The sequence below is a fragment of the Hyaena hyaena genome, unplaced genomic scaffold (genome assembly GCF_003009895.1).
Source record: "Hyaena hyaena isolate Hyena2069 unplaced genomic scaffold, ASM300989v1 scaffold_151, whole genome shotgun sequence".
Lineage (NCBI taxonomy): Eukaryota > Metazoa > Chordata > Mammalia > Carnivora > Hyaenidae > Hyaena > Hyaena hyaena.
In genome coordinates this window covers 2,178,635-2,196,402 of record NW_024080783.1, presented here as the reverse complement: position 1 = coordinate 2,196,402, position 17,768 = coordinate 2,178,635, and the positions used below count along the sequence as shown (strand labels likewise).

The 17,768-nt window shown below is 43.6% G+C and overlaps 1 protein-coding gene across 10 annotated transcripts in view; it reads right to left on the bottom strand.

Annotated features, from left to right (window-relative positions):
• Window positions 1-17,768, bottom strand: part of DENND1A (DENN domain containing 1A) — a 500,247-nt gene that overhangs the window by 259,687 nt on the left and 222,792 nt on the right. For all 10 annotated transcript variants that reach the window (XM_039239000.1, XM_039238996.1, XM_039239002.1 and 7 more), the window contains one exon: window positions 1,303-1,372. In XM_039239000.1, the coding sequence (XP_039094931.1) occupies window positions 1,303-1,372 (70 nt within the window). The remainder of the gene's footprint in view (window positions 1-1,302; window positions 1,373-17,768) is intronic.

Here is a 17,768-nt window from a genome sequence, read left to right as displayed (position 1 = left end):
TTCTTAGAACCACCAGAACACGAATCTTAAGGAGACAAAAATGAAACACTGCATTCCCTCTCCCCAGCTGCAATATGGCTGAACCACGGCGCCTTTTTGTATAAAGCAGTTCTTAGAACTAATGTTCTGTAGAAAGTGTGAGGGGGAAAATTTTTTTTGTAGCACTGAATAATAACATATCACCAATTAAAAATCTTATGCCATTTACAAAAAGATAAATGCAAAAATATCCAACTCACTAGTAATCAAAGAAATGCAATTAAAACAGTGAGACTGTTCACTTATCAGATAAACAGTGAATTCGACTCATGATACTGGTGAGAGTTTGGCGAGCCAGCCACTCCCGTACATTGGCAGCAAAGGGGATCTTTTAAGAAAATGGTACAATTCTTTTGGAGAACAGTTTGGCAAATGTTTTTTAAAGTTTATGTCCACTGCCCTTAAAATGACCCATCTGAGATTCTCCTCTTAAGGAAATAATCCAAAATGAAGAAAATGCTTTATGCTTAAAGTTGCTAATGGCTCTACTTGTGGGGGAGGGGGTCCCAAATAATAAAAACTACCAGCAATAGGGAAGTGCTTCCGAGGTCCATGATGAAGTGCTATGCAGGCATGAAAAATGTTCAGTGTTTTTACTAGCATGAGGAAACTTTCTGTTACTATAGCACCTGAAAAATGTGAGCTATGAAAGTCTAAACACAGCTCCCACTGACCCTTGACATCCATGGAAGACACTTCAGCCTATCATTTCTTCCAAAAGTACAGGAAGGTAGAGATAACTTTTTAAGTAAATTCCAGACCCTTAAAAAAGTTACTGAAAGAGCACAACAAAGCCTTATTGAAATGGGGACTTGGGACAGGTGGCTGGGTCACTTGCTAGTTCAGTGTTTTATTCACAGATCTGAGCCCTGCAGCAAGACATGAGCAATTCAAATTTCTGCCTCAGCAAAATTATAATTTAATACATGTCATGAACTTTCAAGGCTGCTTGGGAATATCAGATATTGTGAATATTAACTCTGAATGGTAAGGGTCTGTTTATTTTTTCTTTAACTCAAAACGCAAAGGAAGAAAACATCCTCAAATATGAGCGATTCTTATTTGGGGTGGGGGGAGGATGGTAGGGAGACATATTAGGAGTGATTTTCTCTTCCTTCCTAGTTCCCGAATTTCCCAAACTTTCTATAATGGGCATGCATTACTTTTTTGGTAAACATTTTGGTGAAACATAAGGCATGTATTACTTTAATACTCAAAATGTTAAAGTTATTTGCTGAAAAGAATAAAATACAAGGTAAATACCTGGCCTTTTGTCGTATAATCCGCCAAGATGTTAAGCAGCTTATAAAATACCTCGAACCAGGGGAGATAGCTGGGGAAAGAAGGGCAGAAACACGAACCATTAGTATGCAGGTCAAAAACTTTAACCAGGAGCTAATGCAAGACTGGTACGTTTCAGATTTTCCTCTACATCCTGAAAAGGCTTCCTGTCACAGCCTCCTAGAAACACAGACTAGTAGAATGCTAATTATTTCTGGGATTTAAAAAAATTGTCTATGTAAGGGAGAGGATTGAATGTCCATTATAAATTATTCCCATGCCTCAGAGCTAGAACAGGTTCACAGAGAAGAAATTCAAAGCAGACTCTGCAATCAGGAACCATTTCTGAATAGGCCCCCACCACACCCACCCTTCCCAGGAAAGCCTCTAATCAAGTGCCTCATGATTGGACCCACACAGCCACACGGGCTACACGCAGCACTTCCCCGCTACCGCCTACAAGATGTCCCAAAGGCCTCATGAGCCCAAAACCAGTCATAATGATACATCAGATGTCCTACCTGTACCACACACCCTCTATACTTACTGCAGGCCCAGCTCTGACTCTGTCCCCACTGCCCTCTGCTGGGTCGTCACCAGGCTGCTCCGAGGGCAGTCTGGTCCTGAACTGACTCTACCCTCAGTGGGGCTTCAAGAATGGTCTTTTGCTAAAATGCATGTCTAAGTGGCACACTGACCCAGCTCCTGCAGTGGTGCCCCATCACTACTGGACTTCTTCGGTTGACATTGGAGGCTCTTCGTTGTCAGGTCCTTGACTGTCTCTGGCTGCCCTCTCTACCTCCCCACATGCGTCCTTTTCTCGCTGCAGCCTCCCTCTGAGAATGGCCAGGCATCCTGCCTGAGCTTGCAGACACTTGGCTCTTTCCTCCCTCTGACCTTCATGGTCTACTCTCGCTGATTTCTACTTACCCTCCTAATGTTCCCCGTTGTGCGCCGCCCCCCCCCCCCCCCCCCCCCCCCCCCCCCCCCCCCCCCCCCCCCCCCCCCCCGCCCCTGATGCCCTAATTCCCTCTTCTCTGTGCTGCCCTGGTCACATGCATATTCCCCGTTACATTCCACACACCACGTGGCACTCAATGGCGTGTCCGTCTTGCTAACAGATTGTGCACAGACAGGAAGGATCACATCTTTCTTCACTTCTTCTTCCCAGGGCCAAGCACGGAGCCCCGTGCTTGGTGTTGACTGAACAGAACTAAACAAAGACTAAGAGCAAAAAGCCCGTGAATGCTACGGTATTATTGCTGAACTATCTCTCCCCTCCCAAGAAGTTTTGTCACTTAATTTAAATGGCTTTGTTTTCCATCAGAAACGTTTCCGAAGCAACAGAAAGTCAAAGGAGGAGAGCGTAGTACCAAGCAAGCTCTTGCTGTCCTGCTCACGTCCGCCCTGCTGAGCTCGCAGGGTCTGTTCCTGACAGGGCTGGACGGCAGTGGAGCACTGATCCCGCCGGCCAGAGGGAACTCAGCACCCTGTACAGATTACCAGCTGTACGGCCGAGGGTAACAGATGAAGTGAGAGGCAATCCGGGGGACAGATAACGTGCACAGTTCTCCATCATTACCGTCTGTCTGAAGCCAGCACATGCTACTGTAAAATTTAAGTAGCTTATCAAAATATACTGATAAGCAACTTAACTTTTCACTTCTATGACAGTATTATCACTTATGTTAATATGTTTCAATCAGCTCTGGCAGCTGCATATTGACTATTACACAGCAAATGACTGCTGCCACTTTACACAGCATTTACTTTGGCAGAGCAATGTAAACATTCAAGAGGGATTAGGGAGGAGATAAGTTTCTCCCTTCCTATTCTGTTAAATAAACCTCGGCTGAGTTAAAAGCCATTATAGTGGGAACAATAAATCCCCTCAGATGAAAACTCTTGCCCAGATTAGAGGACTCTTAGTAAACAAATTCATCCAAGGCTTACAAAAAAAAAAAAAATTTTCCCCCTTTTAAAAAAAAAAGTGCCACTAGTTAAATCCAGCAACTCCAAGTCAGGAAGGAAGGGAGGGGAGGAAAGGAAGAAGAAAAAACATTTTCTTGCAAGCAAACCATGGCCTCGAGCAAATGAGAGAAAAGCTGAAGTCATTTTAGGAATGCTTGATGAAGTGATGGGGAGCGGGCTGGATTCTCTAGGAAGTCAGGACTACGGTACACATGGGAGAAGATTTTGCCACTGGGTTCAGCTGACCAGCCAGCATGGGCCCTGTCCCTCAAGCCTCTGCATCCTCTGCTGCTAGGGGGCTGAGGGAAGGGGACCACAGCAGATAGTGCCCAGCTTCTCCCACTCGGTCTCCACCTCACCGAATCAATTCTTCTTGGCTACACCAGGCAGAACCCTCAGCCAACGGAGGTTTTGCAGTCACCCTGGAGATCAGCCATTTCTTCCCCCCTCTGGCCTGACCGGACACAACTGTTCCCCACATGTCGTCCCCTGTTCACTGACAGATGAATATCCAGTGATGGCAGTGTTAAGGTCTGGAAACCCAAACCCAGCTGTCTTCTTCTTCAAAGGATCCCTCTTTTCCCCGGTTGGGAGGCCAGGGTTCACAGCTGAACTTTATCCAGTGGCGTTTCCTGGATCACTTCATTAGTGGCGGCACTAGGGCTTCGCGCTGCCGGCGAGGGAGGGTGCAGGTGAGGGTACGGAGGCCCTCCACTCCATTCTGCGCGTGTCTGTCATCGTGGAGTAAACACCACTTCCCGGTGCAGAGACAGGAAGCAAACACTCCATTACATTGTTCGTCCCTAGATACCTAAAGCAGTTTCCAAACATCCCTGGGCCTGCCCCGCTGGCTACCTTTATGCAACCGCTCAAGTCTGCAATGCAGAGCGTCACCGTGCGGCGAGCTCAGTCCAAGGCCAAAGCACCAACGCCAAGCAACAAAGGGCCCCTGCATTCAGGAAGGCCATGGTTCTAGTAGGGAAGAGAGACGTACACAACAAAATAGTTTGTGTAGGGGGAGCTGGAATTATTTTCCAAGAGTTTTACTTAGCTCATACTTGGGATCGATTGATCAAGTTATCATGACCAATCAGCAGAGCCTCCAAGGGGCAAAGCCAAAACAGGACAAGCTCGCTTCCCGGGCACTGGCCATGATCCATGCTTCTCTCACCAAACTGTGGCTCAGGTAACTTTGTCCTCGAGGCTGTGCCCTCATTCCCTTGCCTAACAGTCAAATGGACAACAGGCTCTTGTTTTGTGTGAAGCAATACGGAGTCTTAAACTCAAGAACCCAGGTAGTATCCGAGTATTCCTACCCACACGGCCTCACTGACATGGGCCATCACAGGCCCTCGTAAGATGTGCAGGGGCAGGTTCCAGAGACCGTGCTTGGAGTCAAGTGGCCCACAGTAAAAATCACCTATAAAAGGCCCTTAAATTGCCCCCAATATAGAGCAGATATGGATTTGTAGACGTCAAGTAGCTGGCCTGAGTTTGGGGGACACAGTGAACGAAAACTCTGTTCCAATCTGTCAGCTTGGAGAGCAGCTTACCCTCCAGCTGAACTCAGGAACCGAGTCTGACCGAGGACAGACGACTTTTCTAATCTCGCTCCACTGAATGGACTGTCAGGATAATCATTCCCACTGTTCTGTGTGAGTACACATGTGCCTAAGTGAACTTGTAGAAGTGTATGTATGACAGGAGTCCACACCAGTGTCATTAAGCATTTAGACAGGAAACCATTACAAATTTGAAAAAGCTTGCCTCACATCTCTTGCTAATAGTTTGGTTTAGAGACATTAGATGAGCCCGAACAAGACAGGGGTGTGTGTGAGGGTGTGTGTGTGACAGGGCACAGTGGAGGCAGACACTGACCAAGCTGAGGAAGGCAGCCACCTGAGAGAATAGCAGCTGTGAGCAGGATGTCAGAGTTCAAGCAGCTGTGAGGAGGAGGAGGAGGAGGAGGAGGAGGAGGAGGAGGAAGAGATCCTCCAGCAGGGCAACCAGGCCCGCAGTGTTGGGGTCTGAGTCAGGTGAGGAGGGCTCCCTGGCAAGGGAAAGGCAGGGCGCCAGCAAGATAAGAAGAGTATCACACAGAAGGTGGCCTGCCTTGGAAGGTCAGCACTCAAGAGGGGGTGCAGGTTTAAGTAGGGGCAAAGGCCTGGTACTGGGTAAGAAAGCATCTATGTCAGAGAGGTTGGCTAGACTAGTGCTGGAACCTAAGAGGAGTGAAAAGAACATCTGGAAAGCAGTTCAGTGGGAGCTGTCAGAGCCTAACTGCGTAGGAGGGCTCCCATGAAGGGTGGTTGGCAGAGTCCAAGCAGTTGAGAAGAATGTCAATGGCAGGAGGAGGCTGCAGTGCCTCAGGTCAGAGTCCAAATGGAACAGCTCTGCCGAAGACGTCAGAGTCCAAGTGGGGTGAGGCAGGCGGCTACGGAGGAAAGGACCTGCCACAGTGAGACTCTGATCAAGCATGTAAATATATAATGGAAACCATTACTACTATCACAGAAGAGAGTTACAAATACGGACCAGGAAGAAACAAGAATGAACCTATGGTGTCACAATGGAATTAGATGTAACTGTGTGAAATCATGGAGACAGATAAACAGAAATACAAATGTATGTACGTGCATACATAACGTATGTGTGTGTGTATACACACACACACACACACACACACACACACACACATTATATATACATGTATTCTCTAGCTCTAGCCACTAAGGGGCCTTGGAAGCAGAGACGCCCTAATTATGATGAGCACGCTTTAGTGTCCAGATCTTGGTTTTTAAGGACCATTTGCCATGAAAAGGAACTAGAGCTCTTTGAAGAAATGTGTGATTCCAGGGCTGGGGCTGGGAAATATCTTGTCCTAGAAAAAAAGGCAGCACTCATTACATGACTAGGACATGCCAACAGAACACAAATGCCAGTGTAGAGGTGCTATGGCTGACAAAACCCGTGAGCATCAAAACAAATAATGATACAGAGATTATATAACAATTAATAAAATAGGAAATCACGAGTCTGTGCTAATATGAATAAATGAATCGAAAAGTTTGATGAGGATGAGAGAAGATGAGGATTATCCACAACACACTTTGGAATCACAAAGGGGAAAAGAAGGAAAGAGCCTGGGAGACATGACCTCAATCGAGTAATGTGACAAACTGAACTGGTGTGTCAACTGGCGGGATGCAATGAAACAATACAGAATACTTCCATCATATCCTAGCCATGGAATAGGAAAAATCAGATAAATCCAAATTGAGGGACCTTCTACAAACTAATAGCCAATGTCAAGTTCATAGAAGTGAAGGAAATGTTGAGGGGCTCTTCCAGAATAAGACAACGAAAGAGACAGGACAACTAAATGCAACACGTGATTCTAACTACAGCTTGCTTCCCTGCGTAAACAGGTGGTCCAAGCATTACATGGTAGTGCTGTATCAAAACCAACACAAATTTTCTGATTTTGATGATTGTAATGTGGTGTAAGAGAATGTTTCCCTTTTTAAAAATACACTTAAGTATTGGGGGGTTACTAGATACTATTCTGGCAACATCTCCCAAATGGAGCATTTGTGCTATATTCACAACTTTTCTAGATGTAATTTTTCAAAATTGTAATTAAATGGAAAAGGAGAGAATCTAAAAGGTCTTTCAGTTCATCAAAAGTCCTGTAAGTAGGGGTGTCTGAGTGGCTCAGTTGGTTAAGTGTCCAATTCCAGCTCAGGACATGGTCTTATGGTGAGTGAGATGACGCCGCCGCCCCCCCCCTCCCCCCGTCAGGCTCTGCACTGACAGTGTGGAGCCTGCCTGGGATATTCATTCAATCATTCATTCTCTCTCTCTCACTCTCAAAATAAATAAATATAAAACTTTGTGAAAAATAGCATAAGTAGACCAATTAGAGTATACAGAATAATACTATGAGCTGGGAAAATAAAAAAAATCTAATCCCCAGTCAATCCCCAGGGCACAGAGAAGGTTGAACAACAGCTAAGTCTTCAAGAAGTTGTTCTCCAAGTATGGGAGGAAGGCTGGTAAGGCTGGGGATAAAGAGCATTAGAGACAGAAAAAAAATCTCATGAGCAATGACTCACGGGCTTGACCCACTGGGCCTGATTGGAGCGCTGTGTGTGGCTGGAACAGCCAGAGAGAAGGGGCTGCAGGACCCAAGGCAAGGGAGGGGTCAAAAGCACCAGACTCCAGAAGCCCCATCACATGCCAAACTGCTGGGCCTCCCCACCCTTCATTCTGTTATCACTGGGAAACCAAAGGGACAGTTTAAGAGAAGTAACATTCTGATGATGAGTATTCAGAACTAGGTAGAAAATGATTATTTCCCCCTCAGCAGAGTCCAGTGGATCTCAGCCTGACCAGAACATGTCCACTTTGTTACCCTAAAGTCTTTGAAGATCTAGTTATATACATAATTTTTAAGAAGATCGATAGAATGTTTTGGTTCTAATATAAATAATAAAAAGAAAAGTACTTGATAATAAAATTTTAACATTTAAACATTGAGACACCATTATCTTAGAAATATAATGAAGTAGGACCTCCCTGAGCACTGTACAGCTGGTTTTAACGTATATCTGGAATGAATTTAAAGCTAAGAAGCGTGACAATTGAATTGAATATGGTCTTCAATTTTTCTCAGTGATTTCCACTGCCTAAGGAGTTCTTAAAAGTCCACCTTGGGTATTTGAAGAGATGTATCCCTTCTTTTCCTATTTCGTTTCAGATTTTGCCAAGATTCATCAGATGACAAAGCATCCGTTGGTTAAGGCTATCTGGCATTTGGTATCCAAAGTTTTCAAAGAAAACAACCCCCCAGCCCACAATTAAAAAATAAAAAGGGCAGAGCAGCATGGCCGATGCTAGAAATAACCTGTTGTCAATCTGAGTTCTGACACTTTCTAGCTGTGCCACCTTAGGAAAGCAATCTCTCGAAGACTCAATTTCCTCTTCTATCAGAAGATATAGGCCACCTAACCAATGTAACTGAGGTATGCAGACACACCCAGGCTGGTGCCTGGAATCTCTACCTAACACTCTCGCCAATCTCAGTTTTGAGAGGCTCTTTTTGATTCTGTCTGGGCCAGAGGTGCCTTCAGGACTCTGTGCAGGAATTCCTCCTGTCCTGTAGTCACTAGAGTGATAGGAAAGCACAAGCCATCACAAGAGGAAAATACTCCCCAATGATGTGACCACTTAAACCAGTTAAGACCCCACTACCAGCCCTTCTGGTCTGACCTAGCATCTACCCCTGCTCTTCCATCAGTGACACACTGGCCAAATATCTACAATAAAAGGTAAATAAAACGACAACCATTGTAAAGGATGCAGGATTTCATGAAGCCCTCGTTTAAGGTGAACACCTGCTCAGATTTGAGGAAAGTAACCAACAAATGAAGACCTGGGAGCATGAGACCAGGTAACAAGGGACAAAGAGAAGAGTCCAGAAAAACAAGGATGGCAGCACAGCAGTCACATCAAAAGAAAATGAATTCAAAATCAAAGGAGTAAGTGAGGCCTTGGGGAAATTGATAAAGTCCTCAAATACTTTTGGAAAAATTGCTTTTAATGATTATACTGAGAAAGTCAAACATAAAGCGTTATTTTGTCAGAAAAATCAGAACCTCCCCCCACCCAAAAATAAACATTGTGGACTCATTATTATTTACTCTAAGAAAGAATGTATTACTGGAATAAAAGCTAGGTTTTGCTGAACTCTATTTACAAAATTTGAGTTTCTTTTTTTTTTTTTTTAAGTTTATTTATTTCGAGACAGAGACAGAGTGAGCTGAGAGAGAGAGAGAGAGAGAGAGAGAGAGAGAGAGAATCCCAGGCAGGCTCTGCACTGTCAGCACAGAGCCCAATGCAGGGCTCCAACCCACAAAGAGTGAGATCAATGACCCAAGCCAAAATCAAGAGTCAGACGCTCAACCAACTGAGCCACCCAGGTGCCCCAAGTTTCATTTTATTCTAGAGAAAATCCTAAAGAAAGTTTCTCCTACTTTTTACTATAAAATTTTGGTTCCCACTTAAATAAACAGATTTGATTCCCAGAACGTGAGGCCCTCTGGGCTCACCCTACATGCCAGGTCACCATGGTTTACAACATATGCTTTCTCTTCTTTGTCTTCTCTATTGGTGTCAATTCTATGGGAGCAGGTATCATGGCTGTGTGTTGACTATTTAATCTCTAATGTGTGCCTGGCACATGTCAGACATTCAGTAAGTCAGAAGCTCCCTTGATAGTTGTAACTCATGCCTGCAGTTTCTACTGAGTCAACCAACTCTTATCGGAAGGCAGGGCATTTGGGTTAGGAAAATGATCCAGAACCAAAAATGAGCCCTGCCAGTGGACTGCTGGAGTCTGTGACACTTTTGAGAGTGAGTCAAAGTAGACCACGAAGGTCCTACAAAGTTATGATTTCTTACCCTGTGCCTATCCATCCAACACAAATGAACACCACCATCTATTTTGTTCCTATGTCAAGCACTAGGGAAAATGTCACAAAATGAAGCTGATTGTTTTAATTTGGCCGCTTAATTTTTCAAGCACAGGTGAGCCTTTAGAACTGCTCAGGAATCCTCTATCAGGCCAAGTTCCCCCAGAGAGTCTGCTCCAAACTTTCCCTTCTTCTCCCATCTCTAACCCATTTCTCCTGCTCTTCAGAAGACACTCTTGTCTCCACACTTACCTGCAGAGAAAAGCTTTACCCTGAGTTTTCCTATCATCCACTTCCAGGCTTTTCATTTTGCCCTCCTAACTGGAGCTGGGAAGTAGAGAAGACCCTAGATTCCAACCACACTGCCTTCTATAAGACCTATCTTCTTCCCCATTATTCTCAGTCAACAAGCACTCCCATCTGCAAGCATAACAAACCACCCATGTGGGCCAGTCCACAGTTTTCAAACTACAGCCTAGGCAGCAAGGAGTCCACATTCGTCCTTATGAGAAAAGCACACCACATTCTCCTGAGCTAACCACATTAAGCTTCAATACATGCTTTTCTGGAATTTAAAACTGAAGTGACGTTTACAGTCCAAACATCACACGTTTCCAGACCATTCATTCCACAAATGTTACAGTCAATCATCCGTCAAACCACACATTTCTCTACACTATTTGAAGTCCATCCAGTATATGGCTGGCATTGTATGAGGCACGGTATGGGACCCCAAGGTCCCAGCATTTGGGGAGCCCACAGTCTAATGAGGGAAGCAGACACATGGGCAGATGATGTCAGCAACACAGGGTCTGTGTTTGGATAGAGGTGCAGAAAGGGAATAGAGAGGAGAGGTTCTGGGAAGTCTCCACACAGAAATGACTTTGCTGATCTCCTTTACAGAGACTGTAAAGTCAGAAGACTGACCTGAGCTGGGGTACCAGTTCTGTCTCCAGCTGTGGCCTGAGGCATTTCCCCCTCCTCCATGTATATAAAATGGGGATATACCACCTACGTTCACACAACTGTTGTGAGGGTGCCATACGTGAGGGTGCCCACCACTATACGTGGAACCCAGAAATCAATGTTTTTCCCTGCAAAGACCATACTCGTGGTGCTAGGAAGATCAAATGTCAGAGGAACCTCAACAGGAGAATAAACAACTCCCTCTGGGAGATCAAAGCCAGTCTCACTCAATCTGAGCATTCTGCTTTGCTCACAGCTGCTAATGTCGAACTGTAAATTTATTACGGTAGCCAGTTAAGCTCAAAAATCTCTGATTTATGTCCATAATTAACATCCCATGGTGATACCTATTATATCTATGCAGGAAAATATATTGCATGTACTGAATGAGTGGAAATATTAATTTGCATTAGGGAAAAACACAAAAAGTTCCCATAAAACATCTGTGCTTACATAAATCTTCCCAAACACACACTTGGATTTGATTTTGGTAAGAAGGCTCTTTTCTCTCTTGATGGGTATTCAATAATTGTTGCTTTTAGAGAGCAGATCTGCCATCTTCTTTTCTATGACAGCGTTACTGTGATTGAGGGAGACTGCTCAGGAGGAAAGCACAGAGGCACTTTTCTGTTATCACCGGTAAAGTGTTGCTAACAGAAGATCTTTGGAGTAATGACACCTGCACTGACAATTGAGTGTAATTCTCAGATATTTTCCATTGAGCCCAGAGAGGGCGAGCACACAGGCCTTTCATCATTTTCCTAAGAGAGTTTATGATGCGGCCCACTCCTGTATTCACACACCTGCAAGTTTTCCCCCCATTCAGAGCATCTGATTCTATGGTTTTAAATTACTACCATAATATAATATAATGGGTTAGTGAGGTTCTAACCAAGGCCCACTTTACAGAATCTTTCACAGACCAAAAGAGAAACATATTGTCTCTACTGGGGAAAAAAAAAAAACAAAAAAAAACCCCTCACAACAAGGGGAAGAAATGGCTACACAAGAAATCCTGTCCTACTTTCAGGAGTAAACAACAAAATGAATGAACCCACTGAGACACTGTTTGATGATACTCACATTTCAGAGTGAAGACGTGGAAGCTAATGGAGAGAGAGGGAAAACATTTACCAAGCTTCGGGCTTTTTGAAGTATTATTCTTTACGACTCTAGAAGATGGATTATCATCCCATTTTACAGGTGAGAAAAACTGAGTCGCCGAGAAGTGAAGTGACCTACCTGGGACAACACAGTGACTAAAAGCACAACTCAAGACACCAAATGAGTCCCGTAGGGTTTCTATCCTAACCGCTCCATGCAACACATCATTAATTGCACACAGCGATCCCGTGCAATGATCAATCCTGAAATTAGGATTTCGAATTCTTACCGTGTGGTTCCCACTGTAATGCCCTGATAAATGAAAGCCTGTCTCCAAAAGTCCCTCTGCTGGAAGTGTTCTGAGCAATCCAACTTTGGCTTCCTCCCAACCATTCGGCATGTTTTCTTTCACTGCCAGCTCCAGGGACACTAGTCATGTGTCAGCTCTTTATTGCTTTAGGTATTAGTGTATGTGTTAGATCCAGAAACACAAATATAAATAGTTGGATTCAAAAATGTCTTCGGTTTTTTAAGTTTTTAAGTTTCCAGAGCTTCGTGCCAAGACCCAATGCCTCTGCGACTTTAGACGTGTATTTCTAAGAACTTATCTAGACAAATCATGGCCCAGGTCATAGATTCTTAAACAGGCCGTGTTGCCTTTTTAAGTTTCAAGTACAAAGCTTTAAATGTATGCTTATGGTGACAATTAAAGGAAATGCTGGATTAGACAGGGCGTCAGTTTTCCAGGAGTAGTACTTGTTGGAACTCAGGTCCGCCCCCAGATCTCCGCTCGAATGCTATATCATTCAATCGCAAATCTCTCTATAAAAGTGTCTGGCTGTCTCTTAAACCCATTTATGCTCTATGCTTCAATGCCTTTCCTTGGCAACTTTTTCCATATGCTTCGCTTCTTTCAGGGCAGTTCTGTCTCAATTCACAGAACAGCACACCAATCACGACAAGCAGGCAGGCAGGTAAAGGAAGGAAGGACAGACAGGCACACAGAGAGAAAGTAGGATGTGAAGGTAGCTGGTCCAATAAAAGTAATGTTTTAAAAAGCAAAGAGTTTTTAGCTCCAAAGAAAACTAACCAAGCACCTAACCCCAAGCAATCAGAGAGCCCTGAACTTGAATTTATAACCCAAACACCCTGTACCATATGCAACTTGAGACACACAACTGGTAGCACTACTGGGGATTTATGACTTATGACTTGTTCATATTTAATTTGTAACCAAACACTTCCCCTTCCTCTTAGCTACCTCAGAACTCTTGATTAACTCTTGTTTTCACAGGTCAGAGGTTAAACAAAGGAAGGGAAGCATTCTAGGGTGAGATTGCCCAGAGCACCACATCCAAGAGTGACCCGTGCAAGGAACATTAACATAAGTGATAAGACTAGAGATTGTTCCAGACAGCTGAGGCTCAAAGCCTCCTTTGGGTTACAAAGCAGGACCTTACTAAGAGCTGGCAACGAGGACAGACAGGAAACTGCTCCCAAGTTACCTTCTGTGACAGAGCAACTCTCTCACCAAGAGGTCGCTCCCAAAATGTTCTTGGAAATGAGGCTGAAGCTTTCAAGGGAAGGAAAAACAGGAATTTGTGCAAGCCCAGGAGCCCTTCCTCTGCTTTATTCTGCCACAGGCATCTTCTTGCCCATGAGATTCTCTTACCCTAGAGAAAACCTCCACCGCAAACCTCCACTGCTCTGTCATTCTGTAGCACATGTGGGCCAGGCTGAGGGAAGCAGATTTCTTTATGCAAAATTAATCACACAGAGACACAGCCACCCCGAGCAGGGGAGTATCACCTGTCCAACTAACTAACTACAAGACCCATCTAGATCCAAGAATCTTTACTGCCGTGCCCCTCATCACACACCAAACATAAAAGTAATAGGGGTAGAGGCCACCATTTCTTCTGGAATTACCACGTGTCGGGAGCTTTAGATGCATTTGCCTATTTATTTCTCATAATGATTCTATTCAACAGGTATCATTATATCCCCCCCTCCCGCCCCCCGATAACAAATGAAAAAACTGAAGGACAGACAGGGCAAGTAACCTTCTCAGAGTCACACAGCCACAAAACAGATCAGGTGTGTGTGCTTTACTACACCAGTAGGTTCTCTTCTGAAAAAAATCTCTCAGGGAACGGTATCAGTGAAGTGCCCATTAGATGGCACATACACTTGACATTTGATTAGGTGTTTTCAAATTGTTAACATAGAGCAACCATTAAACTCATCTGCTTTGTAGCTAGCTCTCATTCATTCATTCACTGCCTAATATAAATAAGCTAAGCACTGGGTAGAGGTGAACAAAGGGTAGCTTTCACGCATGTAGGTCCCTGGTTTAGATGTGTATGTGAAACCACTACGGTATTAGGAATGACCTGATAGAGGCAACAAAAACACAACTTGAAAAATATGATAATAGTTGGGTCCTGCTGAGAAGAGGTTAGGTATGCATCTCCTCGGAACCACATAACACAGCCACAGCACGAACCAGTCTCCTCAGGTGACCCCTCAATGGGCTGGGCGGCCAATCTGAGCAATGAAGGAGCTGAGGATCCACTAACAGGGAGATCAGATCGAAACAACATGCCATTAGCCACTCTGTTTTGTTGCCCTGATTTAAAAACAATAATAAATACAAAAACAACTCTATACCTCTCAGTCATTCCTTATTTTTTAAATAATATTGGTGCTTATGACTTGGTGCTTTAAAAAAAAATGTTTCATATTTTTATTTTTGAGAGGGGGGGAGGGGCAGAGAGACGGAGACACAGAATCTGAAGCAGGCTGGAACCTGTCAGCACAGAGCTCGATGTGGGGCTTGAACTCACAGACTGCGAGATCATGACCTGAGCCAAAGTCAGACACCCAACAGACTGAGCCACCCAGGCGCCCCATGACTTCCTGCTTTATTGTAAACCTAGAAAAGCAGTTGGCAACGTTACAAAAGCCTAAAATTGGTGGTGTTAAACTCACTCTATGTTTACTTAGAGGGAGATGAAGTATTTGGTTAAAAAAACTGTGTCTTAAATCCTCAGTGACAGTACTGGCTCCGGGTCTTCCTCAAAAGAATCCCTAAAAACTAATCTTTTTCTCTACAGCAAACCTAGCAGAAACTGGTTTCTCAGATATAAATTCTTAAACTCACATAGTTTGAAAGAGAGCAGTAAAGTCCTTCAATGAGTAACTACTAAAAGCAGAACATTAAAATGACGGTCAGAAAATGTATGCATGAATTATTTTTACTGTATTTTCACCAGTGTTAAATGTTGTAGCTTAATTTGGGGGGGATATATTTTAAATGGTAGTTCTTTATTGTGCATAATAGCAATATATTCATACACATACCTAAACATGTGCTAAGAGAATAAATTAAATAAATTATGGTAAATCCAGGAAACAGAAAATTAGGTTTTAAAATATCCTTAATGATATAGGAAGATGTCCATGAAATAATACAGACTGAAAAGAAATATTGTCCACAACTATGTTTTGTAAGGAATCATAATCACTCATAGGAAGATTAGAAGATAAATTAACAATGGTTATTTCTAGATTATGGAATTTATAGATAATCTTTGTTTCCTTTTACATCTTTTCTCCATTTTCTGTGGCTTATGTACTAAGCATCCAGTGTCTTAAAAATTAGAAAAAAGTCAGGGTACCTGGATGGCTCAGTCAGTTAAGCCTCCGACTCCTGATTTTGGCTTAGGTCATGATCTCATCATTCGTGAGATCAGGCTCTGTGCTGACAGTGTAAAACTCACTTGGGATTCTCTCTCTCTTCTTCTCTCTCTGCCCTTCCCTTGCTGTCTGTCTGTCTCTCTCTCTCAAAATAAGTAAGTAAACTTAAAAAAATATATTAGAAATTAGAAAAAAGCTGTTTCATCTTTTAAGTACTCTGTGTTGTTCGTGAGTGCAAATACTGGGGCACCTGGGTGGCTCAGTCAGTTAAGCGTCCAACTTCAGCTCAGGTCAGGATCTCACAGTTCGTGGGTTCGGGCCCCACATGGGACTCTGTGCTGACAGCTTGGAGTCTGGATCCAGCTTTGGAGTCTGTCTGCCTCTCTCTCTGCCCCTCCCCTGCTCATGCTGTGTCTCTGTCTCTTTCTTAAATATAAACATTAAAGGGGCGCCTGGGTGGCTTAGTCGGTTAAGTGTCCGACTTTCGCTTAGGTCATGATCTCACAGTTCGTGGGTTCGAGCCCCGCGTCTGGAGCTTGTTTCGGTCTGTGTCTCCCCCTCTCTCTGACCCTCCCCTGCTCACACTGTCTGTCTCTCTCTCCTAGAAATAAATAAAAAATATTTAAAAAAAAATAAACATTAAAATTTTAAATAAGTGCAAATACTTGGAAGCAAGCTAAATATATAATAGTTCACAATAAATTATTAACTATCAAATGATGGTATATTATATACTCATTAAAATCAGACTACAGGAAAATATTTTAACATAGAAAAGTATTTGCAATAAATTTAGATATACAAGCAGATTCTATAATATGCACAATTTTTCATTTTCATATTTTCCTATACTCTTCAAACTTTCTACAATCAATACATATTACTTTTATTAACTTTCAGGAGTCAAATCCCTAACTGATGTAGCTACCCAGGTGCCCCTTTCATTAACTTTTAAATTAAATATAGCCAATGTGTGTGCCTACCAACGTCCAAGTCCTCTTGCTTGGCTGTAGGGAAGTGGATCCTTCAGGGAAAGTAGAATCAAAAGCCTACCTTATTTCCTTAAGTGTGCTTAATAACTGTGGTGACCCATTTCCCCAACAGGCTCTCTGGATGAAATGGAAGTTTGCACTCTTTACTGGTCATGCCAGAGTCCATGCTCTTTCCACAGCACCATGTTTATCATGGATCTCAGTTCAAGGGCAGGGGTGGTTGGCTAGTAAGGTTTTCAGTGACCTTTCTTCATGTGGAAACAGCCTCAATAAACCCTAGTGGGCCTCAAAAAGTTGAGACACCCTCACTTATCCAAGGCTATCCTAAGTTGAGAAGGGAAAGAAGATTTACATTGAGAGGCCAAATCTCTGAGACCGGGGCATTTAAATGAACATTTAGTAAGCATCGATACGTGCCAGCCCTGTGCTAGATAGCCAGGATAAATACACGAACAAGACACAGTGCTGCCTGTCCTGAAGGGACCTAGGTCTCTTGGGAGAAGATAGACATGTAAACAGTTCATCACAATGCAACATGAGGGTGCCGTGATACAGGAGGGCACCAAGCATTATGGGAAGATGGAAGAAGACAGCATCTTGACTAGACCAGGGTGCCAGCTAAATGAAGAAGAGAAGTTAGGTAAAATAAAGGAGCGCTTCCATCTGAAGGGAACAAAATTTTTCAGAGGCAGAGACAAGGAACCATAAATGACTTGGGGTGGTTGGATCCCACCTAAGGGTGGGACAAGATGTTTCTCTACGTAATATTTTATGAAATAGGGGATGGGGGGAGGGTAGTCCTGGCAGAAGATGACCTAGAGAAGTCCAGAGAGACCAGCTTATGAGTTTTATGTGTGAGACTAGGGAGTTTAGTTCTTTTCCTGAAAGCAGAGTTTTAAGCAGAGGAGGAATTTGATCAGATATATCTTTTTAGAGTATCACTTTAATAGAGTGGAAGTCTGGAAGCAGATAAACTCAAAGGTCTTAAGACCCATGTAGCTGGCCTAAGTCCTCAAGGAAGAAGGGAGGTTTCTGCAAGTAAAGGCTTTTGTCAGTGCCCTTCTAATTACTTTTAAAAAATTACTAAATGCAATGAAATCCTAGGATTTGGTTCTAGGAGAAGACCTAAAATAATGAGCTCCTTTTAGCCAAAGGATGGCTTAAAGAGTGAGCGTTGCTGTATGACATAGTGGGAGAGGAGGGTGAGTCGGACAGCCCAGAGCAACAGGTGTGGCTCCTCTAC